This window comes from Cervus elaphus, chromosome 12 (genome assembly GCF_910594005.1).
Source record: "Cervus elaphus chromosome 12, mCerEla1.1, whole genome shotgun sequence".
In the NCBI taxonomy this organism is placed as follows: Eukaryota; Metazoa; Chordata; class Mammalia; order Artiodactyla; family Cervidae; genus Cervus; species Cervus elaphus.
Window position 1 is genome coordinate 85,619,303 of NC_057826.1, and position 16,812 is coordinate 85,636,114.

General features: G+C 39.3%; 1 protein-coding gene across 6 annotated transcripts in view; it reads right to left on the reverse strand.

Moving 5' to 3' along the window:
* Positions 1-16,812, reverse strand: part of MAP2K5 (mitogen-activated protein kinase kinase 5) — a 260,879-nt gene that overhangs the window by 210,896 nt on the left and 33,171 nt on the right. For 4 of the 6 annotated variants that reach the window (XM_043919835.1, XM_043919834.1, XM_043919831.1 and 1 more), the window contains exons 4-7: positions 12,562-12,636; positions 9,222-9,291; positions 4,957-4,997; positions 3,881-3,948 (exon numbers count right to left, since the gene is read on the reverse strand). In XM_043919835.1, the coding sequence (XP_043775770.1) occupies positions 3,881-3,948; positions 4,957-4,997; positions 9,222-9,291; positions 12,562-12,636 (254 nt within the window). The remainder of the gene's footprint in view (positions 1-3,880; positions 3,949-4,956; positions 4,998-9,221; positions 9,292-12,561; positions 12,637-16,812) is intronic. The other 2 variants (XM_043919833.1, XM_043919832.1) reach the window with 1 other exon arrangement.

The following is a 16,812-nucleotide window of genomic DNA, read 5'->3' on the forward strand; positions in this document are numbered from 1 at the left end:
AGGGTGAGGGGACTAGAAATAATGTTGCAGCAGCAAAGCTGAATGAGCTGGGAGAATTTAACTCAGAGACAAAACCTAGAGGGAGTATAAATGAATCTGCCTACTCATTTCTTCAAGCAGTACTGACTACCTATCACCACCCGTGTGTGAAGCATCATGCTGGGAACTAGGGCTCGACAACGGCTGAGTAGTAGTAGTAGTAGTCGAGTATATACAACGGTATATACGTACCACATGTTCTTTATCTACTGAAAACCATAATGGAAAAGAATATGAAAGAGTATCTATATGTGTGTATATATATGTACCTTAACACTTTACTATACAGAAATTAATACAACACTGTATATCAATGTCAATAAAATAATCTTTTTAAAAAAAATAATGAATATGCTACCATCACTGCCCTCAAAGAGTACAGAATTTATTGGGGGACAGAAGTGATTACAATAAAATGTGCTAACCACTATAGTAAAAGCAAGCACAGGGAGATAATGGGAATTCATAGAAGGGATACCTGGCATAGACTAGGAGGTGGGCAATAATGAGGGACAGTTTTCAGAAGACAACAGCTTTGCTCCTCAAAGATAACCAAGGTTAGCCAGGATGAAGGCAAAGGAGGGAGTGGATTAAAAGAAGAAGAAAGCAGGAAAGAGACAGCAGCGGATGTGAAGGCCCAGTAGCAAGAGGGAATGTGATCCATCAAGAGTACCATGTATTCATCAGCAAAGCTGGAGCATCAGCTGGAAGGGGTATGGGGAGTGGCAGGCCTAGAGCGGGCAGAGGACCCAAACGTGGGAGTCCAGGGCTTACCTGCTGTGGAAGCTACAGCTGGTACTAAAGGCTAGATGGATCAGTACAGTGGGGAATGAAGGGCTCAAAACACCCATCGGCAAGATCATGCTGGCTGCAATGTGGAGGAGGTACCGCAGTGGGGAGCTATTATGAGGCTGTAGCAACGATCAAGGGAGCCTGATCTACCTTTGTAGAAACAGAGATGCTGGCAGACAGACTTCACAGTGATTCAGAAGGCAGAACCTACACATGTACGGACTGATTGGATGTGGGGCTAAGGGAGACCCAGGAAGCAGCGAAGGATGCCTGGCAGGCCATCTGGAGTTTGCATCCAGGCAGATGTGGGAGAATTTACTGAGACAGGAAATCTAGGAGAAGTCTGTCTGGCGGGAAGATGACTGGTAGATGCATCACTTAGAAGAGGTAATAGCCCTGGCCTGGGAGCTAAACTCAGTCTTTACAAGTGGGTGCTAAAAGGACACAAAGCTCCGCTCATGGAAAAGAATGTTCTGAGACAAGGCGACAAGAACGTAAAATAGGTACTTCAGCCAGTAAAGGGCGTTATTGCCACAGGGATGTTTAGGAAGCACCTGGACGGCCATTTGGCAAGGGGAAGGGAGTCAGGAACCCAAGGAGGGCTGGATTAGATGGGGGCGTCTCCTGCTCCACACCACAGGCAAGCATCTTCTGTAAACACAGAGCTGGCCATGACACTCTTCTGCTGAAAGTCATCTAACGGCTTGCCAATACACTGAGAGGAAAACTCAAACACCAGGCACCCCCAATCTGGCTCCTGTCACCTCCTTTTTTCCTATCACTCCTACTGCTCTCCCCACCTCTTCATGCCCTCCCCCAGCCCAGCAGTGCTCCCTGTGTTCCAGCCTAAGTGGCCTCCTTCCAAACACATGAAGCTCCTTTACCACCCCTGGGCCTTCACTGATGCTCTCCCGCCCCTCTGAAATGCCCTTCTCTGGCTCTGGATAGGGCTAGGGCCTCCTTATCCTTCAAGCCAAGATGGAATGTCACCACCCCCTTCCACTCCTGACACCCAGTTCAAATCTAAACACGTGCCTGCCCAGAGTTCTTTCACTTTAAAATCTGCTTGTTTTCTTCCTAACAATGATTGTAAAGTATAATTATTTGCGTACTGTAGGGTGGTCTCATATGCCTATTAGCATACTTCAGAGGATAAGGAACACAATGTATTCCTAGTGAGTAGGACAACACCAAATAACTAGGAGGCACTCAATAAATACTTTTGATTAGTTATCAATACGGCACAGAAAACGGCCAACCTAGGGTGGTACATTAAAATCACCTGTAGGACTTCTCCAACTTCACTCCTCCCATAACAAAAATCTCTCTTGGAGCAAACTACCATTACTATCCGGGAAGTTGTCACATCCCTAAAGGAAGATGCTGCAACAAAGGGCTGAGAACCACTAGATCAGACAGTCTCTTTCCAACTCAAAGATTATATAATACTTTGTGAACATAAATGATAGTCTTTTAAAAGCCAAGCTAATTCACTTCAGTTTTGGTTAAAACCAAATCTGAGAGAACTGAAAATTTATCCTACTGCTTTTCTGTCTTACCATCTTTCTCAGCTTCATCCAGCTTTTTATACCATGATGAAGTTTGACCTAAAACACCAGAAAAAATCCTTGTTTTCACTCAAGGCTCACAGTCTGTCTGAACATCATTTTTTCTGGAAGCGGTGGTAGTGATTAAAGGCCCTGCCCTCTTCGCACGGACTGTAACAGGGAGGCTCAGTCCCCAGGCCTCCACTTGGCGGGCACGGCCCACGTGCCCAACAAGCATGAAAAGAGAGGCGGCAGACCACTGCTGAGCAGGGCCACACACTTGGACGAGGACTACAAGACCTACCCCTCAGGACCAGGGGACAGGTGACCCACTGGCGAAAAACCAGTGGATGTATTTTAACACAGATAAATTGTTTAAAGAGGAAACACACTTTAAGAGTAGTGTGTTCACGGCAGGAAAGCTGTGGGTAAGATCTACTGATGCTATAAAAAAACAACCAAGGAAGTGACTTTTGGGGAGGGGACAGGAGAGCAAAGAAAGAGTCAAGAGGAGAGACTTTATCTGCAGTAAAGCCCAGCTGCGAAAGGACCAAGATCTGAATGGAGGGGGTAGGGAGGGGCATGGAAGGGAAAGTAGAAGCCTAAGCTACATCTCAGCAGATGAGGGCTTTGTCAACACGGAGTACAGCCTAAACCCAGGAAGACCAGGGCATACAATGGAAGGGTGATCTGGCTCTGTGATGGCTTTTCAGTCACCTGTGTGAATAAAAACACACAGAAGAACCACCTTCAAGTGTCCTCTTCAAGCACAGTAATAAGACGTCTACCAGAGGAATAAAAATAAGATGTCTACCAGCAAAATAACTCAGTGTATAACAAACAAGACCTAGATTTCTTTCAGCTTAAGCAGGTCAGTCTACTTGAGGACCTTCATCTTCTAGAAGTTAAGTTCTCAGGCCTGTCAGAACACTTTGAAGAGGCTCAGGTCTTGAGTATCCATCCCAGTCTGGGACAACATCAGAATGAATTAATGAAAACTTGTCTTCCTTCTAAAATACCTCAATTTCTTATATAACCAAAGGTACAAAAGTGAACAACATGGCAGGTCAATTTAAATTTCACTACCTTACTCTTTCCTTGTCTCTTTCTGGGGAAGCTGTCAGTGGAACATCATACTGCCAAAAGATGGACAACCAAGACAAAAATAGTAAGTATTATACAACCTACAAACCAGATCATCAGAGCAGGAAATGGTCAAAGACACTGAATTTTCTGGTTCTGTATAATCTGGAGACTGAAGGAAAACCACTCCACAGACCAAAATTAACAGTTCAACTTGTTTAATTTTATCTTTCTCTATGAGGTCCTTTCTTTTCAGTCAATATCAAAGCTAGGGTTACTTAACTGGCCAGATTTCCTCTTAGCCACATACACACTTTTGTGGTCTTATGGAAAAGAGGTGTCATCCCACAAGCCTCTTCCCCACCCTCAGCTCTGTAGATAATCATGCTTACGGGCACATTTGACTTGCGTGCTCTCACCTATTGCTTGGAAGTGAATCTGAGACTGCTGGGCTGCTGTGTTGAGAGGGTCCAGCCCGGGTATTCACCTACAAGTAAAGAAAGGATCTTGATCAGTCTGTGTTCTGAGGACACAGTTCTAATTAACCTATAATTTGCCACAAATTTCTCATTTCACTATGAAGGTTAATTAGCTTGTTGCTAGACCGACCCATAGTCTATTCAGTATATAGGTTACAAAAAATGTACAACCTGTATATTATATAATACTTCGCTTCTGCCATTATTCAAATATTTAAATAGTGCTGGAAAAAAAGGAGAGATAAATGGGAAATTTTCAATTCACTGTCTAGAACTGAATTCAATTCTAGCGAAGAAATTCAGTTTACTGTTTCTTTTTGTTTTATATAAAAAACAATGTGTTCAAAAAAGTATATTAAGAACACATCCAAGGGCCAATAGCGAATCTCACATTATCATATCCCTCCAGCTCTAAAACCAGACAGAATGTTGCAGAATGTCTCTTATTCACTGAAAAATGAGGTCCAAGTAATTAATTACAAAACGCTTGAGTCTAATACAATAGCCAGTTTTTCTTTTAAATGTAAAGCCTTAAGCAGAAATCTAGAATTTAAAATACACAGAACAATGAAAGGACATTAAATAGATATATGTTTCCAGCATAAACATGTCAAAAGAAGAGGGGGGTATTCTGTGTGCAATATGCTTATGTGCTTAATTAATCACCGAAATGAAGTCTATATTTTCACTCAAATAAATCTTTGTGGAGATCAGTAGCCAGGATCATCCTGAAAAAACAGACCAACGAAACAATTCCAAAAATAAAAAGGTTTTTAAAAATTTGGGATCAAATCCCATATATATATATAAACACACACACACACACACACATACACACACACGTATATTGAACAAATACTACAGATGACTCCCCCTCCACATCCCATTTAAAAAAAAAAAAAAAAGGATCGCTTGTCAGAGCTTGAGAAAGTGCAGTTTTATTTGACATTTCAATAAGTGGAACACAGCATTACAAATCCATCTAACTTTACTGAAACAATTATTGAAATTCGTACCTTCAGGCCATGTATGTTCCGTTCCCCAGGAGGCTTGCAGGCTGAAACAGTAATTGACTAAATTGTAGAACACATCAGGGCCATTTACAAATTTGCTCAAAATGAATCGTTTAAAAAGAAATGAGGGTGACACCAAAATTAGCAGAGAGAAATGATTGAAAAGTGGCTCCCAAGACCCAAAGTGGGAATTATGAACCAGGGTTTTTAACTTGCAGGAGTGAGCATTTATAAATGCAAAGAGCTTTCTGACACCGCCTCATATAAATTCCAATTTCTGCTTAAAACATATAAAAATCAAGTTAACTGAGCTAAAATGATTAGGTTCCTTTCATAATTCAAATTTCTGCAATCTTTCCTCACTCTATTACATTGTATATTTGCTATCACTTATTCTACAATGAAAATAGCTACGGTTTTTGAAGGGGAGAGGCAGGAGGGTCTTTTAACGCCAAAAAGATTGCTAGAGATTCTATGAAATATTCAAGTTTGAATACTAGTTTGCAAAGCAGTAAGTAGTCAAATTTGCTAAAATACAGAGATATCATTAACTTTTGTCACGTTTCTTGCAAATCTTGACATTTATTAATATTTAAAAGTCTAAAGATAAAGTAGTACCAGGAAAAGTAACATTAATTTCTCTACATCATCTTGAGTTACAGATTAGTACAACACTTGTCCAATTCAGTAAATGCTTCTTCATCAAATGTTAAAAAAATAAAGAGCTTTGTGCCCAAGTTATAGGCTGCTTCCATCTGAAAACCACAGTGTCCTACATATTATATGTTAAGGGGCCATCAATTTTGATTGATTGTTTGAGGAAGGATGAATCTGATTTTTTTTTTTTTGCTCCTTTCTCAGATGTACATGTATTTTCCTCTGTTTCTGACAAGAAATAGAGCTGGTAAATAAGAAGATGATGTAGGTAATAACTACAAAGTACATCAGTTGCTTTAGTTTTGTGTATTTCAAGCATCTTCAAATTTATTGTTATTTTCCTTAAAAAAATCTAAACCTCAATAAAGCATTTTTATCTGTTTTTCTAAAATACATTAAAATTAAGACTCCAAATCCTCTTTCCTTAAAATGGAAATTAACTTTTTGAACAAAACAACAGTCACATACACTTGAGGCCTGGTCCTTCAGGGACCATTAATACTTCCTAAGAAAACACTTCAGAGCATTTCCTCTGAAGTACCAGTGCATTTATAAACTTCACTGAGTAAGGAAGTGACTAACTAAGGAATTAGAGACAGGCATCAATTCTTATCTGGTACCTTAACATCTGCCTCACTCCTCAATTGGCTTCTTAAATCTTTGTAACTGGAAATCTAAACTGTATTCAAAAAATACAGTAACCTTAATGTTCTGAAATTGTAGAGTGAGAAGTTACTGTAAAGTCAGTGAATTTTCATGCTTATCATATCTTTTAACTACAAAGAGCACTCAGTCCTGAGCAGGGAAGTTACTATCCAACACAACTGTGCCACTCAGAATGAGAAGACCTGTTGTTAGAACAGAATCGTTTTCTCCTGTCCCTCTGATTTGCTCAGTCTAGAGATTCTTTATAACATGGGGCCTGAGAACCTCTCATCAACTCAGTAGACCCAGGTAACATACCCAATGTCTACACTCTTAACTGTAAAAATTTCCATAAACTCCAAATAAGTGTAAATCTATGGCTGATTCATATCAATGTATGAAAAAACCCACTGAAATGTTGTCAAGTAATTAGCCTCCAACTAATAAAAAAATTAAAAAAAAAAATAAAATAAATAAATAAATAAATTACTATAAGTCAGGCTAAATACTATTACTAAAAAAAAAAATAAATAAATCTAATATAAAATTATATATATATATTTAATTTATATAAAATGATATAAAAATAAAACTGTATAAAATCTATATGTAGATAAGTATGCAAAAAAAGTAGAAAACTAAAAAGAGTTATACAACAGTATATACAAAACCACAGAGAAAGGGAGACTGAGTCTCATACTTTAAAAAACTTAAATGTGATGTGGAACTATATTTAATAATACATTGGAGGCTAATAGAATCTGCTCATTGAAGGCTAATTCTGTTAATTGGAGACTAATAGACTAAGATAGACAACAACAACAGCAGATTCTGTGCTAGGACTACATGTAACACTCATATCTAACATATTTTCTTTTAAGAATCTCCTCCCTACAACATACTTTTCTCCACACTCCTATCAAATCCTCCAAACTACCACCATACACACTCTACTAATAGTTTAACCTGTATAAGAGCAAATAGCCCTCCTACTTTAAGCAAATTACAACTTAAACAAAATTTTTATTCAAAGTGTACAATAACCGCTTAAAAACTGTGTGTCTCTAGAGTTACTTCATGGGCTTCCCTGGTGGCTCAGATGGTAAACAATCTGCCTGCAATGCAAGAGACCAGGGTTCAATCCCTGGTTTGGGAAGATCCCCTGGAGAAGGCAATGGCAACCCGCTCCAGTATTCTTGCCTGGAGAATTCCACGGACTTGAGCCTGGCAGGCTACAGTCCATCGTATCAGAAAGAGTTGGACACGATTGGGCAACTAACACTAGAGTTAATTAATGTCTCTGTACCTAAATATTCTCAACTATAACATGAAAGCAATAAGAGGCAGGACTTTTTAGAGAACTAGAAATGGTAACACACAAAGCAATGTTAGTGCTTGAACAGAGAAGATATCTAAAAATGGCTGTTATTATCATGGGAGGGGCACAATGGATGGACAGGGAGACTGACAGGGACTGTTCACAAGATAAAAGAAAACAAAGAGAATCTGGAAAAATTCTGGACGAAGAGAAGTAAATATTATCTGGGAAAGAAATGAAGACCCAAGGCATTAGAATTATAATAATCCAGGATACTGTACTAGGGTTTGCTACAAGAGAGCTATAAAGTTATAAAGCAGGAAAGCAATTAATGGAAATGATTTCAGCCAGTAAAAAAAAAAAAAATTCCTCATGGAAAAACAATTCTGAAATTTCCCCAAATTCTCTTATCCTGTTAAGAAATAATTTGCATCCTGTTATTGGCCTAATACATAGAAATGGCAACTTTTTTTTTCTCATTTTTTTTTCAAGTTTTAGTCTTCAGGTACAACAGAACTAAATTAATCATAATTGTTTCAGACACGTTATCAATGGCCAAGTTTTATTTACTTACTTAGCTCTTTAATAAGTTATTATCAATATTTTACTAAATACTCCTAAGCCAGCTGCCCACCTTAATGGTAGAAGAATATCATTACTCTTGAACCCAGACCTTCTCACGGGCTGGCCGAGCCAGCTGCCTTTGGAGACTTCGTCAGCGCAAATAGCAGTCTACTGATTAACTGAGCCATTTAAACGTCAGAGTTACAGGTAATGAAAGTCTAGAATGCCTAATTGGAAAACTCATACCATGATTATTGGCACAGTATCAGTTAATGAAGGTAAGTTTAACTTTTAATTATTTCAATTAAGTTATTTCTAGAAGACTCAGAGAAATTTTCTTATCTGTTTCGTCCTTAGAAAACAGATTTCCAAGTAGGGCAATGTATAATGGGTGAAAGACTTAATGGTTTATATAATTAAACTGTTCTTTTTCACCATTATTCAAACTTTGAGGAAACATTTATATACAGTTGAGCAATCATATCTGTTACAAGGCTAGTACTATCAAACCTAAAGGGAAAAACAAATTATTTGACTCACCAAGACTCATTCTCATCAGCTCATATTTTTTGAGACTTAACAACCAAATTCCTATTTAGGAGGATTTTCAATTATTTAGAAGATGTATCCCCCAAAAAATCCAGCACCAAACATTCCACCAAAATATCTCTCCTAAAACCCCCTAGTAAATCATGGCTTCTACACTAGCTGAAAGCTTTCTCCTTAATAGCAGCTCTGGCTACCATCACGAGCCACAATTTATAAATATCCAAAATTAAAGTCATTCATTTTCCTTGGTTTAGAAACCATGTGGACCCCCAAAGAGTTCTTTAAGCGAACGTAAGTATGCACTTCAAAAACAAAAAACAATCTAGTTAGTTTAATTTACTCTAGTAAATTAGATATTTTATCTGCCATAACTATAATATAGCCTGCAATCCCCATGGTAATGAATACTTCTTTTGTTTTTTCAAATTAAGAGCTAAACATCATGTTATGTGCATTTAAACCTTTGGAAAACATAACTGTTGATGAAACAGTTTGCTGAAATAATCATTGTTGATTAGAATTTGTTCAACATTACCTCTTGGAAATATCTGCAGAGGCTCTATTAACTGTCCATTTACTTGCTGTTCCATTATTGTAGAATAATACTGCAAAGAGATTATAGAAAGAGATTACTCAGTAATGTATGAACACTGGAACAGACACTTATGGGTTGTTTAATTCACAGTACTTTTGTAAATTGCTGGTATATACATATCAGCCTAGAGAATTATTTTTCTCTATTTGCACATCAAACTGACTATAGCGGATACTCAGGACTGAAAGTCCAGTATAGTGTTATCCTTCATGTTGTCTTTAAGAGTAAAACTGGCTGATTAAGACTTTAGGCTAGTATCTGATCTCTAAAAATGTTCTGAAAATGATATATATTAAAAATGACAACAAGTATTTTAGTAGAAATTTCTCAAATTGCCTTTTGTTCTTTTACCCTGGACTTTACAAAGAAAAATGGAGATGCCTCATATTCAGTTTGGACCTATATGCCAGTTAGTTAATCAAACATTATTCATATTTGTATATGAAATGTACAGACAATGGAAATCAAAATCACAGAGACTGTGTAACAAGCAAACAAGATATGACCCATCCAAAGATAACAGGATTAACATGATAAAAAGATAGCCCAATTTCAAGTAAGCATAACTTTCAAGCTTTAATCTTCTAAATACTTTAGTATAGATCAAATTTAACTTTAAAAATTTGAGCATGAAAAATAAAGTTCCAAATTCAAAAAGCTTTCATATAGCATCATAAACAAGTTCATCCAGTAGGCTGTATTATGGTCTGCTCCTATTTTCCTTAATATGCTAATTGGTGAGCATGTTTCCACCTAACTTGGAAATGGCTTCTGTGCCCTGACTTCTTTTAACACTTGACAAACAACAAAATGATGTTCTTGGTGGAAAATATCAACAATGAAAACCACTGATTTTGTGTTTCAAGGGACTGTCCAAGAGCAGAACTCCCCTTTTGTACTTGTTTCTATATTAAAAACAAATGTAGGGACTTCCCTGGTGGTCCATCTGCCTTCCAGTGCAAAGGACGCAGGTTCAGTCCCAGGTCGGGGAACTAAGACCCCACAAGCTGTGGGGCAACTAAGCCCACACCCCAACTCCTGAATCTGAGTACCCCAACTAGAGAGAAGCCCGACTGTTGTCATGGGAGGCCGCATGCTGCAACTAAGACTTGATGCAGCCAAAATAAGTAAATAATAGTTTTTAAAAAACACATGCATATTTTCTTTTTAACTATCCCATTTCCAGAAAATTCCTCTTTGATAATCATTATTTGTTGACATTCTTAAAAGTTTCTTTTTAAAAAACATGTACATATATCTTCTTATTGTTTTTATGTACATTAAAATTATCACAAGATTGAGCTTATTTATCCCTTAGAAATAAAAGGGAGTTACAAAATTCCATATCATCTTTAGAATTTCAAGTTAACAAGTCTAAGAATCTTCACCCTAAAAACAAAGTGAAAGTGGATTTTTGATGGCCATGGACTAATAGAAGGATACCCTGCCTTCTGAGAGCTTTCAAACCATAAAGGAAACTGATTCTTTCCCTCTATGATGTAAAAGTGTATGTACATACAGCATAAACATGTGACACACACTCTGGAATACTACTAAGGCAAATGTCTCTCAGGAAACTATATTCTTTAAAATCACAGAAATATAGTGCTCGCCATTACTCAAACAGTGATGACAAGTAAATGAAATATCAATCATGTAGGCTGTCAACCTTATGGGACAGCAATAACTGTTAACAAGTAGTCTGGAAAAATTGTCCGAAAATGACTTGTCCTCAGCACACAAGTATTTGAGGTTTCCATGGAAAATTAAGATGCCAGTGGCTATTTGGAACATTGCTCAGGTATTCTTTTTAATGGGAAATTTGCTGGTTATTGATCCACGGCATGTACCTCTTGCTTCTGGAAGGCTGCAAGCAACTTTCCAATCAGTAGCTGTCAAAAAAATTACTGCCTTTTTATACTGATACAAGACAACAGCAGTGGTGGTGTTCTCCTATACTTAATGCTTTTCTTTAATTAACTGCTATGTACAATAGGTTAGTAATTTCAGTTACTACTTGACCACAGTCCTAGAAATCAAAATAAATAAAATATCCTTATGCTTTATCTAACAAATTAATTATAGAGTTGTCTGAAACTGGTGCTTGGGGTCAAGTTTGAAAACAAATAACCTCACATGTAAAGGGTCAGAACAGGTGCAAGGTATTTTTTTCCTACTATAAAACCTTGCATGCATGAAATTGACCTGTTTTCCAACTTTATTTATTTACCTCACAAAATATATAAATAAAAATGGTTTCCCTTTCATTTCTGAGCTGTGCCAATTCAACTGGCAAAGCCATACATACTTTTATAACCGTTGTAGGAATTTTTTTAGCAATCTATAAACATCTCTTTGTACACTGATTAACACAGTCACAGTAATGATATTAAGCATTCCACTTGACAGTTTCTTCAAAGCAAGTGGTTAAGATTTGTTTTTTGTTTTCTACAGTTCTTCCAAATCCAAGGAACGTTTTCTCCTGCTAAAATACAGGGTTTGATCTGTGTTCACATTAACACAGAATCTTGTGTTCCACACACCAAAGTAATTCACCCTCAAGGACAAACTATAAAGGGCAGTAAGCGAACCCATGGCATGGGCCCACTCTCGGCAACTGACCCCTCAGGAGCAGGCCTGGGGATGGCTGAGAGGCTGCCAGGGGGGCTCAGAGCTTAGGCCACTGCTCACACGGCATTCCTTAATGGACAGGACCTCCCGGCACGGAGCAGTCCTGACGAGCCGCAAGGCCTGTGCTGCCCAGAGAGATGAGCAAGGCACTGAGACAAGTTAGAGACTCAAGCCCTGGGATTTCAGTACTGGCCACTTTCAACTGATGAGCTCAGTGAGGAAATGCTCACGGCGTCTCAGTTTACTCAGCTGTAAAATGAAGGTGGTATGTACCCACAGGATTACTGTGAGACTCACATGAGAAAATATGAGAGCACTTAACAAGTTATAAAGTAAGTTCCTTTTAGAGCTTCATCCTCTCTCAGGGTTTTATATATTTTCCCTTTAGAGGGATTCTTTCCAATTTTGTTCTAAATAGTGATAAAATAAGCAACAATAACAAAGACTAGGTTTGTACTGCTGCTGCTAAGTCACTTCAGTCGTGTCCGACTCTGTGCGACCCCATAGACAGCAGCCCACCAGGCTCCCCTGTCCCTGGGTTTCTCCAGGCAAGAACACTGGAGTGGGTTGTCATTTCCTTCTCCAATGTGTAAAAGTGAAGTCGCCCAGTCCTGTCTGACTCTTAGCAACCCCACAGACCGCAGCCTACCAGGCTCCTCCATCCATGGGATTTTCCAGGCAAGAGTACTTGAGTGGGGTGCCATTGCCTTCTCCGAGGTTTGTACTAGATAAAAACAAAATGAAAAGACAACCAACCAAACCAAACAAAAGTCTAAATCTTTTACACCAAGGTATTTATTAATGATATGGTTTAGACAGAAAAGTAACAAAGTGTTCATGATAACATTAATAGACCTATAATTTGAAGTTATCCAAAAAGCTTTCTTAGCTCAACCTCTATTATCCTATCCAGCTTTCATTACCTCTAACACAAAGCCTGGCACATAGTAGGTGTCTAATACCTACTGACTGAAATGGAGTCTGATACCAATTCTGCCATTTATTAATCTGCACAGCCTTTAGGAGGTTATTTAACCTCATTGAACCTTAGTTTCCTCTGAATGAGAGTAAAGATAGCTTCTCTATTATATAGGGTTACTGTGAAGCTCAAAATTAAACTGTAGCAATAGAATTAGTGAAGGTATTTGTAAATGGTAATGACAAGTAGTTGAGAGATTTAAAAAAGTGAACCTCCTTAACAGTGAAACAATATTAAGCACAGCGCTTTCTAAGTAGAAGTGTTCCAGGATTTAAAGACACAAAAACGGTATGTATGAAAAGTACAAAAGACTGCATTCATTCTGAACACGTCAGCAGCAGTTATAAAACGTTGTTTTCTCTGGTATCCCCTGTAGAATCTGTTACATGCAGTAATTGCAGCAATAATCAATAAGCTAACTGAGTAAAAGATTAATCAGTTTTGTGATTGCTAATGGAATCTCCAGTACCAGACTCAGATTAGTTTCAAAGTCCCTCTGAGATGTTCTTCAAAATCCTTAAACAATTTTAATAAGGATGTGACAAAGTTTAGCATAGTTATCCAAAAATCTAATTAATTTGAAACAGAGGGCCAGATTCAACAAGGGGATAACAAGTACAATTTTTGGCTTTGTTCTGTTTGCAAGTTTATCATACCATATTCCTATTTGTTATGAACCTAATTCTAATTCTAACAGCACAATCCAATCAATAATTACAACACTTTTTTCTTCATGGAAATCTGCCACATAAAAACTTGAGTTCCAAAACAGCACAGTTTAATTTTACAAGGCACAAGTCCTCTGTTGAAAGGAGAGAAAACAAAGAAACAGCAAGACAGATACACCCAGAAATAACTCCCTGAATACCCTACTGTCTGTCAGGCTCAATACTGATACAGAGCTCCTCAACCCCCTGCCAAGTCTATGATTAATTTCTCCACCCAAAACTTTATTCCCTTTCTTGTCCCACCTCTGTTCCCCTCAGTATTAAGGAGTATCAAAAAAAAAAAACAGGTGGGATTGAACCTTAAGTACCCTGCAGGGCCATCCTGGGTTCAAAAGCCCCTCCGCGTCCTCTGTTTCTTGTTGTAGAAAAAGGCTTTGGTCTCCTAGGCTTCCTTGAGTTCCAAAGAGCAGATTCAAGGAGTAAACTATTAGGACAACAGAATCACAGACCTGCTAGTTCCTCCTGAAGGGATATTATTAACAATCTGATGCATATGTGTTCTATAGAAACTGTTATATAGGGTTACTGTGAAGCTCAAAATTAAACTGCAGCAATAGATTAGTGAAGGTGTTGGTAAACTGTAATGATTAGTTGTTGAGAGATTTAAAAGTGAGGTGGAGGATGGTAACTACTTGCTGACCACAAGCACTGGACCCCAGGCTGCTTGGAACCAGAAGGCTGAGATTCCTGAAACCTCACCCTGTAACCTCACCTCCAAGCAATCAGAAGAAGGTCCATGAGCTGATCAACTTCCTATGACCCCCACCCTTCACACTGTCTTTAAAAACCCCAACCTGAAAGCCATGGAGGAGTTCAGGTCTTTGGACCATGAGCTCCCCATTCTCCTGGCTTGGTGCCTGGCAAATAAACCTTCACTTCACTACAAATGGCCACTGTCAAGAGCATTCTGTACCTCATGCACATGAGTCCTTGCTTAGTAACAATACTAGATATTTACATTTATTCATCCAGTTTCTCACAACCCTACCCTATTCTAGGAATATCATTACACCGATTTGACAAAAGTAGCAAACGATTTATCAGTCAACCAAGAAAGATACTCCTTTCATTATAGTCCATGCACTCAGAACATAAAATGTTTGTTTGCTAGTTGAGAGTCAAAAGGTAAGTTATTCTCATTTATGACTAAAGATGCTAACTGTCTGTCATGCAATGCAAATGAAATACCATATTTTATTGCCATCAATTTACTATGGTGTTTTGTATTTTGGTTGTGTATTAAGATATAATCGTGTTTTTTCTTTTTTTTTTAAGATGAGCTACCTCCTATTGCTCATACCTCAAAAGATTTAACTAAAGCAGGCTACTGGGTGGACTGCTGAGCTGGTGAAGAGCCTGGCTTCTTCACTGTCACCTATGTGAGGGAAGCCATGTCACCTGACCTCTCAGAGACTGGGGATGGTGGGAAGATTTTAATATATTGCAGATCCCTGTGCTGGCTGGTGACTTCTCCTCTTTCTTCAGGGACTCCGCCACTCCTCCACATTTTCCTTCTACCTCTCTTACCACACTGCTCAGTTTCCCGTAAGTGATTCTCTCCCCATTCCTCCTTTAAATGCTGAAGTTTCCCGTGACTTTTCATCAACCTTCGTTTTTTTTATTTTATCCTCTCCTTGAGTTAACTTCAGCCACTTCGAAGGTTTCAATTACCAGAGGAGTCACTGAGACTAATTAGGAGCTGATGAATCACAAACCTTTATTTCCAGCCCAGATTTCTCTCCTAAGATTTGGAACATACCCAATTGGTTGTCCAGAGGCCCCTCAAATTCAACAGGTCCCCACCTCCCCCACCCTCCCTCATACCCTAGGCCTGTCTTCCAACATATGGGTTCACCATCTGGATGAATGAAATCGCCATGACCTAGCTTCCCAAACCAGCTATCTGGGAGTCCTCCAGACCATCCCTTTCCTTCTTCCCCACATCTAGTCAACCACCATTCTTACTAACTCTACATTTCCCCCCCTGCTCATATCCTCAAGCTAGGGCCCTCCATGATCGAGCCTACCTGCCTTCGCAACCTCATCTCAACCCTCCCTGCACTGTCCATACCACACTGATCACAGGCAGTGCCTCCTGAGGGCACAGGCATCCTTTCACCTGGGCCTTTAAACACCCTTCCAAGTCCCCTTGTCCTTGCTACTCCACCTAGACACCACTCTCTTCAGGAAGCCTTAACTGTCTCCAAAGCTAGATCAGGTGCTCCTTCTCTGAGCTCACAGAACACCAAATGCTTAGGCATATGAGAGCACTGATCATTCTGCCTGGTAATTCTGAGTCTTTCCTGTCCTCCCACACGAAACACTCCTCCCTTTTTTGTTAACTTCCCTGACTGAACCATGAGCTCCCTGAAGGAGTGAACTGTATGTTCACTGTACCTCTACCACCTAGCATAGGGCTTGGCTAGACACTTGCCATCCCATAAATATTGACTGTATGAAAAGCTGCTGGAGGCTTCCCCGGTGGCTCCGTGGTAGAGAGTCTGCCTGCCAATGCAGGAGACAGTTTCGATCCCTGATCTGAGAGGATCCCACATGCCACAGAGCAGCTAAGCCCATACGCCACACCACTGAGCCCGTGCTGTGGAGCCAGCAGCCACAGCTACTGAAGCCCATGCGCCCTAGAGCCTGCGCTCTGCAACAAGAGAAGCCACCACAGTAAGCCTCACACTGCAGCGAAGAGCAGCCCCACTCTCTGCAGCTGGATAAAGTCCACGTGTAGCAACAAAGACCCAGAACAGCCAAGACAAAAAACAAACAAAAAACTGGCTCTATGAATAAACGGGCAAATCAGTGAGTGAGCTCAGGTCCCACCTCTACACTGACCAGCCATGCGACCTTGAGAGAGGCAACCTGTTTGTGCCTCAGTATTCGCAGCTGTAAATATGAAAGAAATACCTGCCTTGCTCACCTCATAAAAGTGTCAGGAACATCACAATCATAGAAGCTGGTATATAAGAAACAGTTTTATAAAGTACTTGAAAAACATCTTAAAATAGGGCACCATGTTACTATGAATCTCCCACTCCCAAGCCAACAACACATACAAGAAAAATGGCCATAACAATAGGGTGACATAGAAACCACTAAACATACTGCCAAAATCTTCAGACCAAGTACAGAGGTAGCATTTAACTAACGTTTATCAAGGCTGAGTCAGTATGCCCTCAACCCC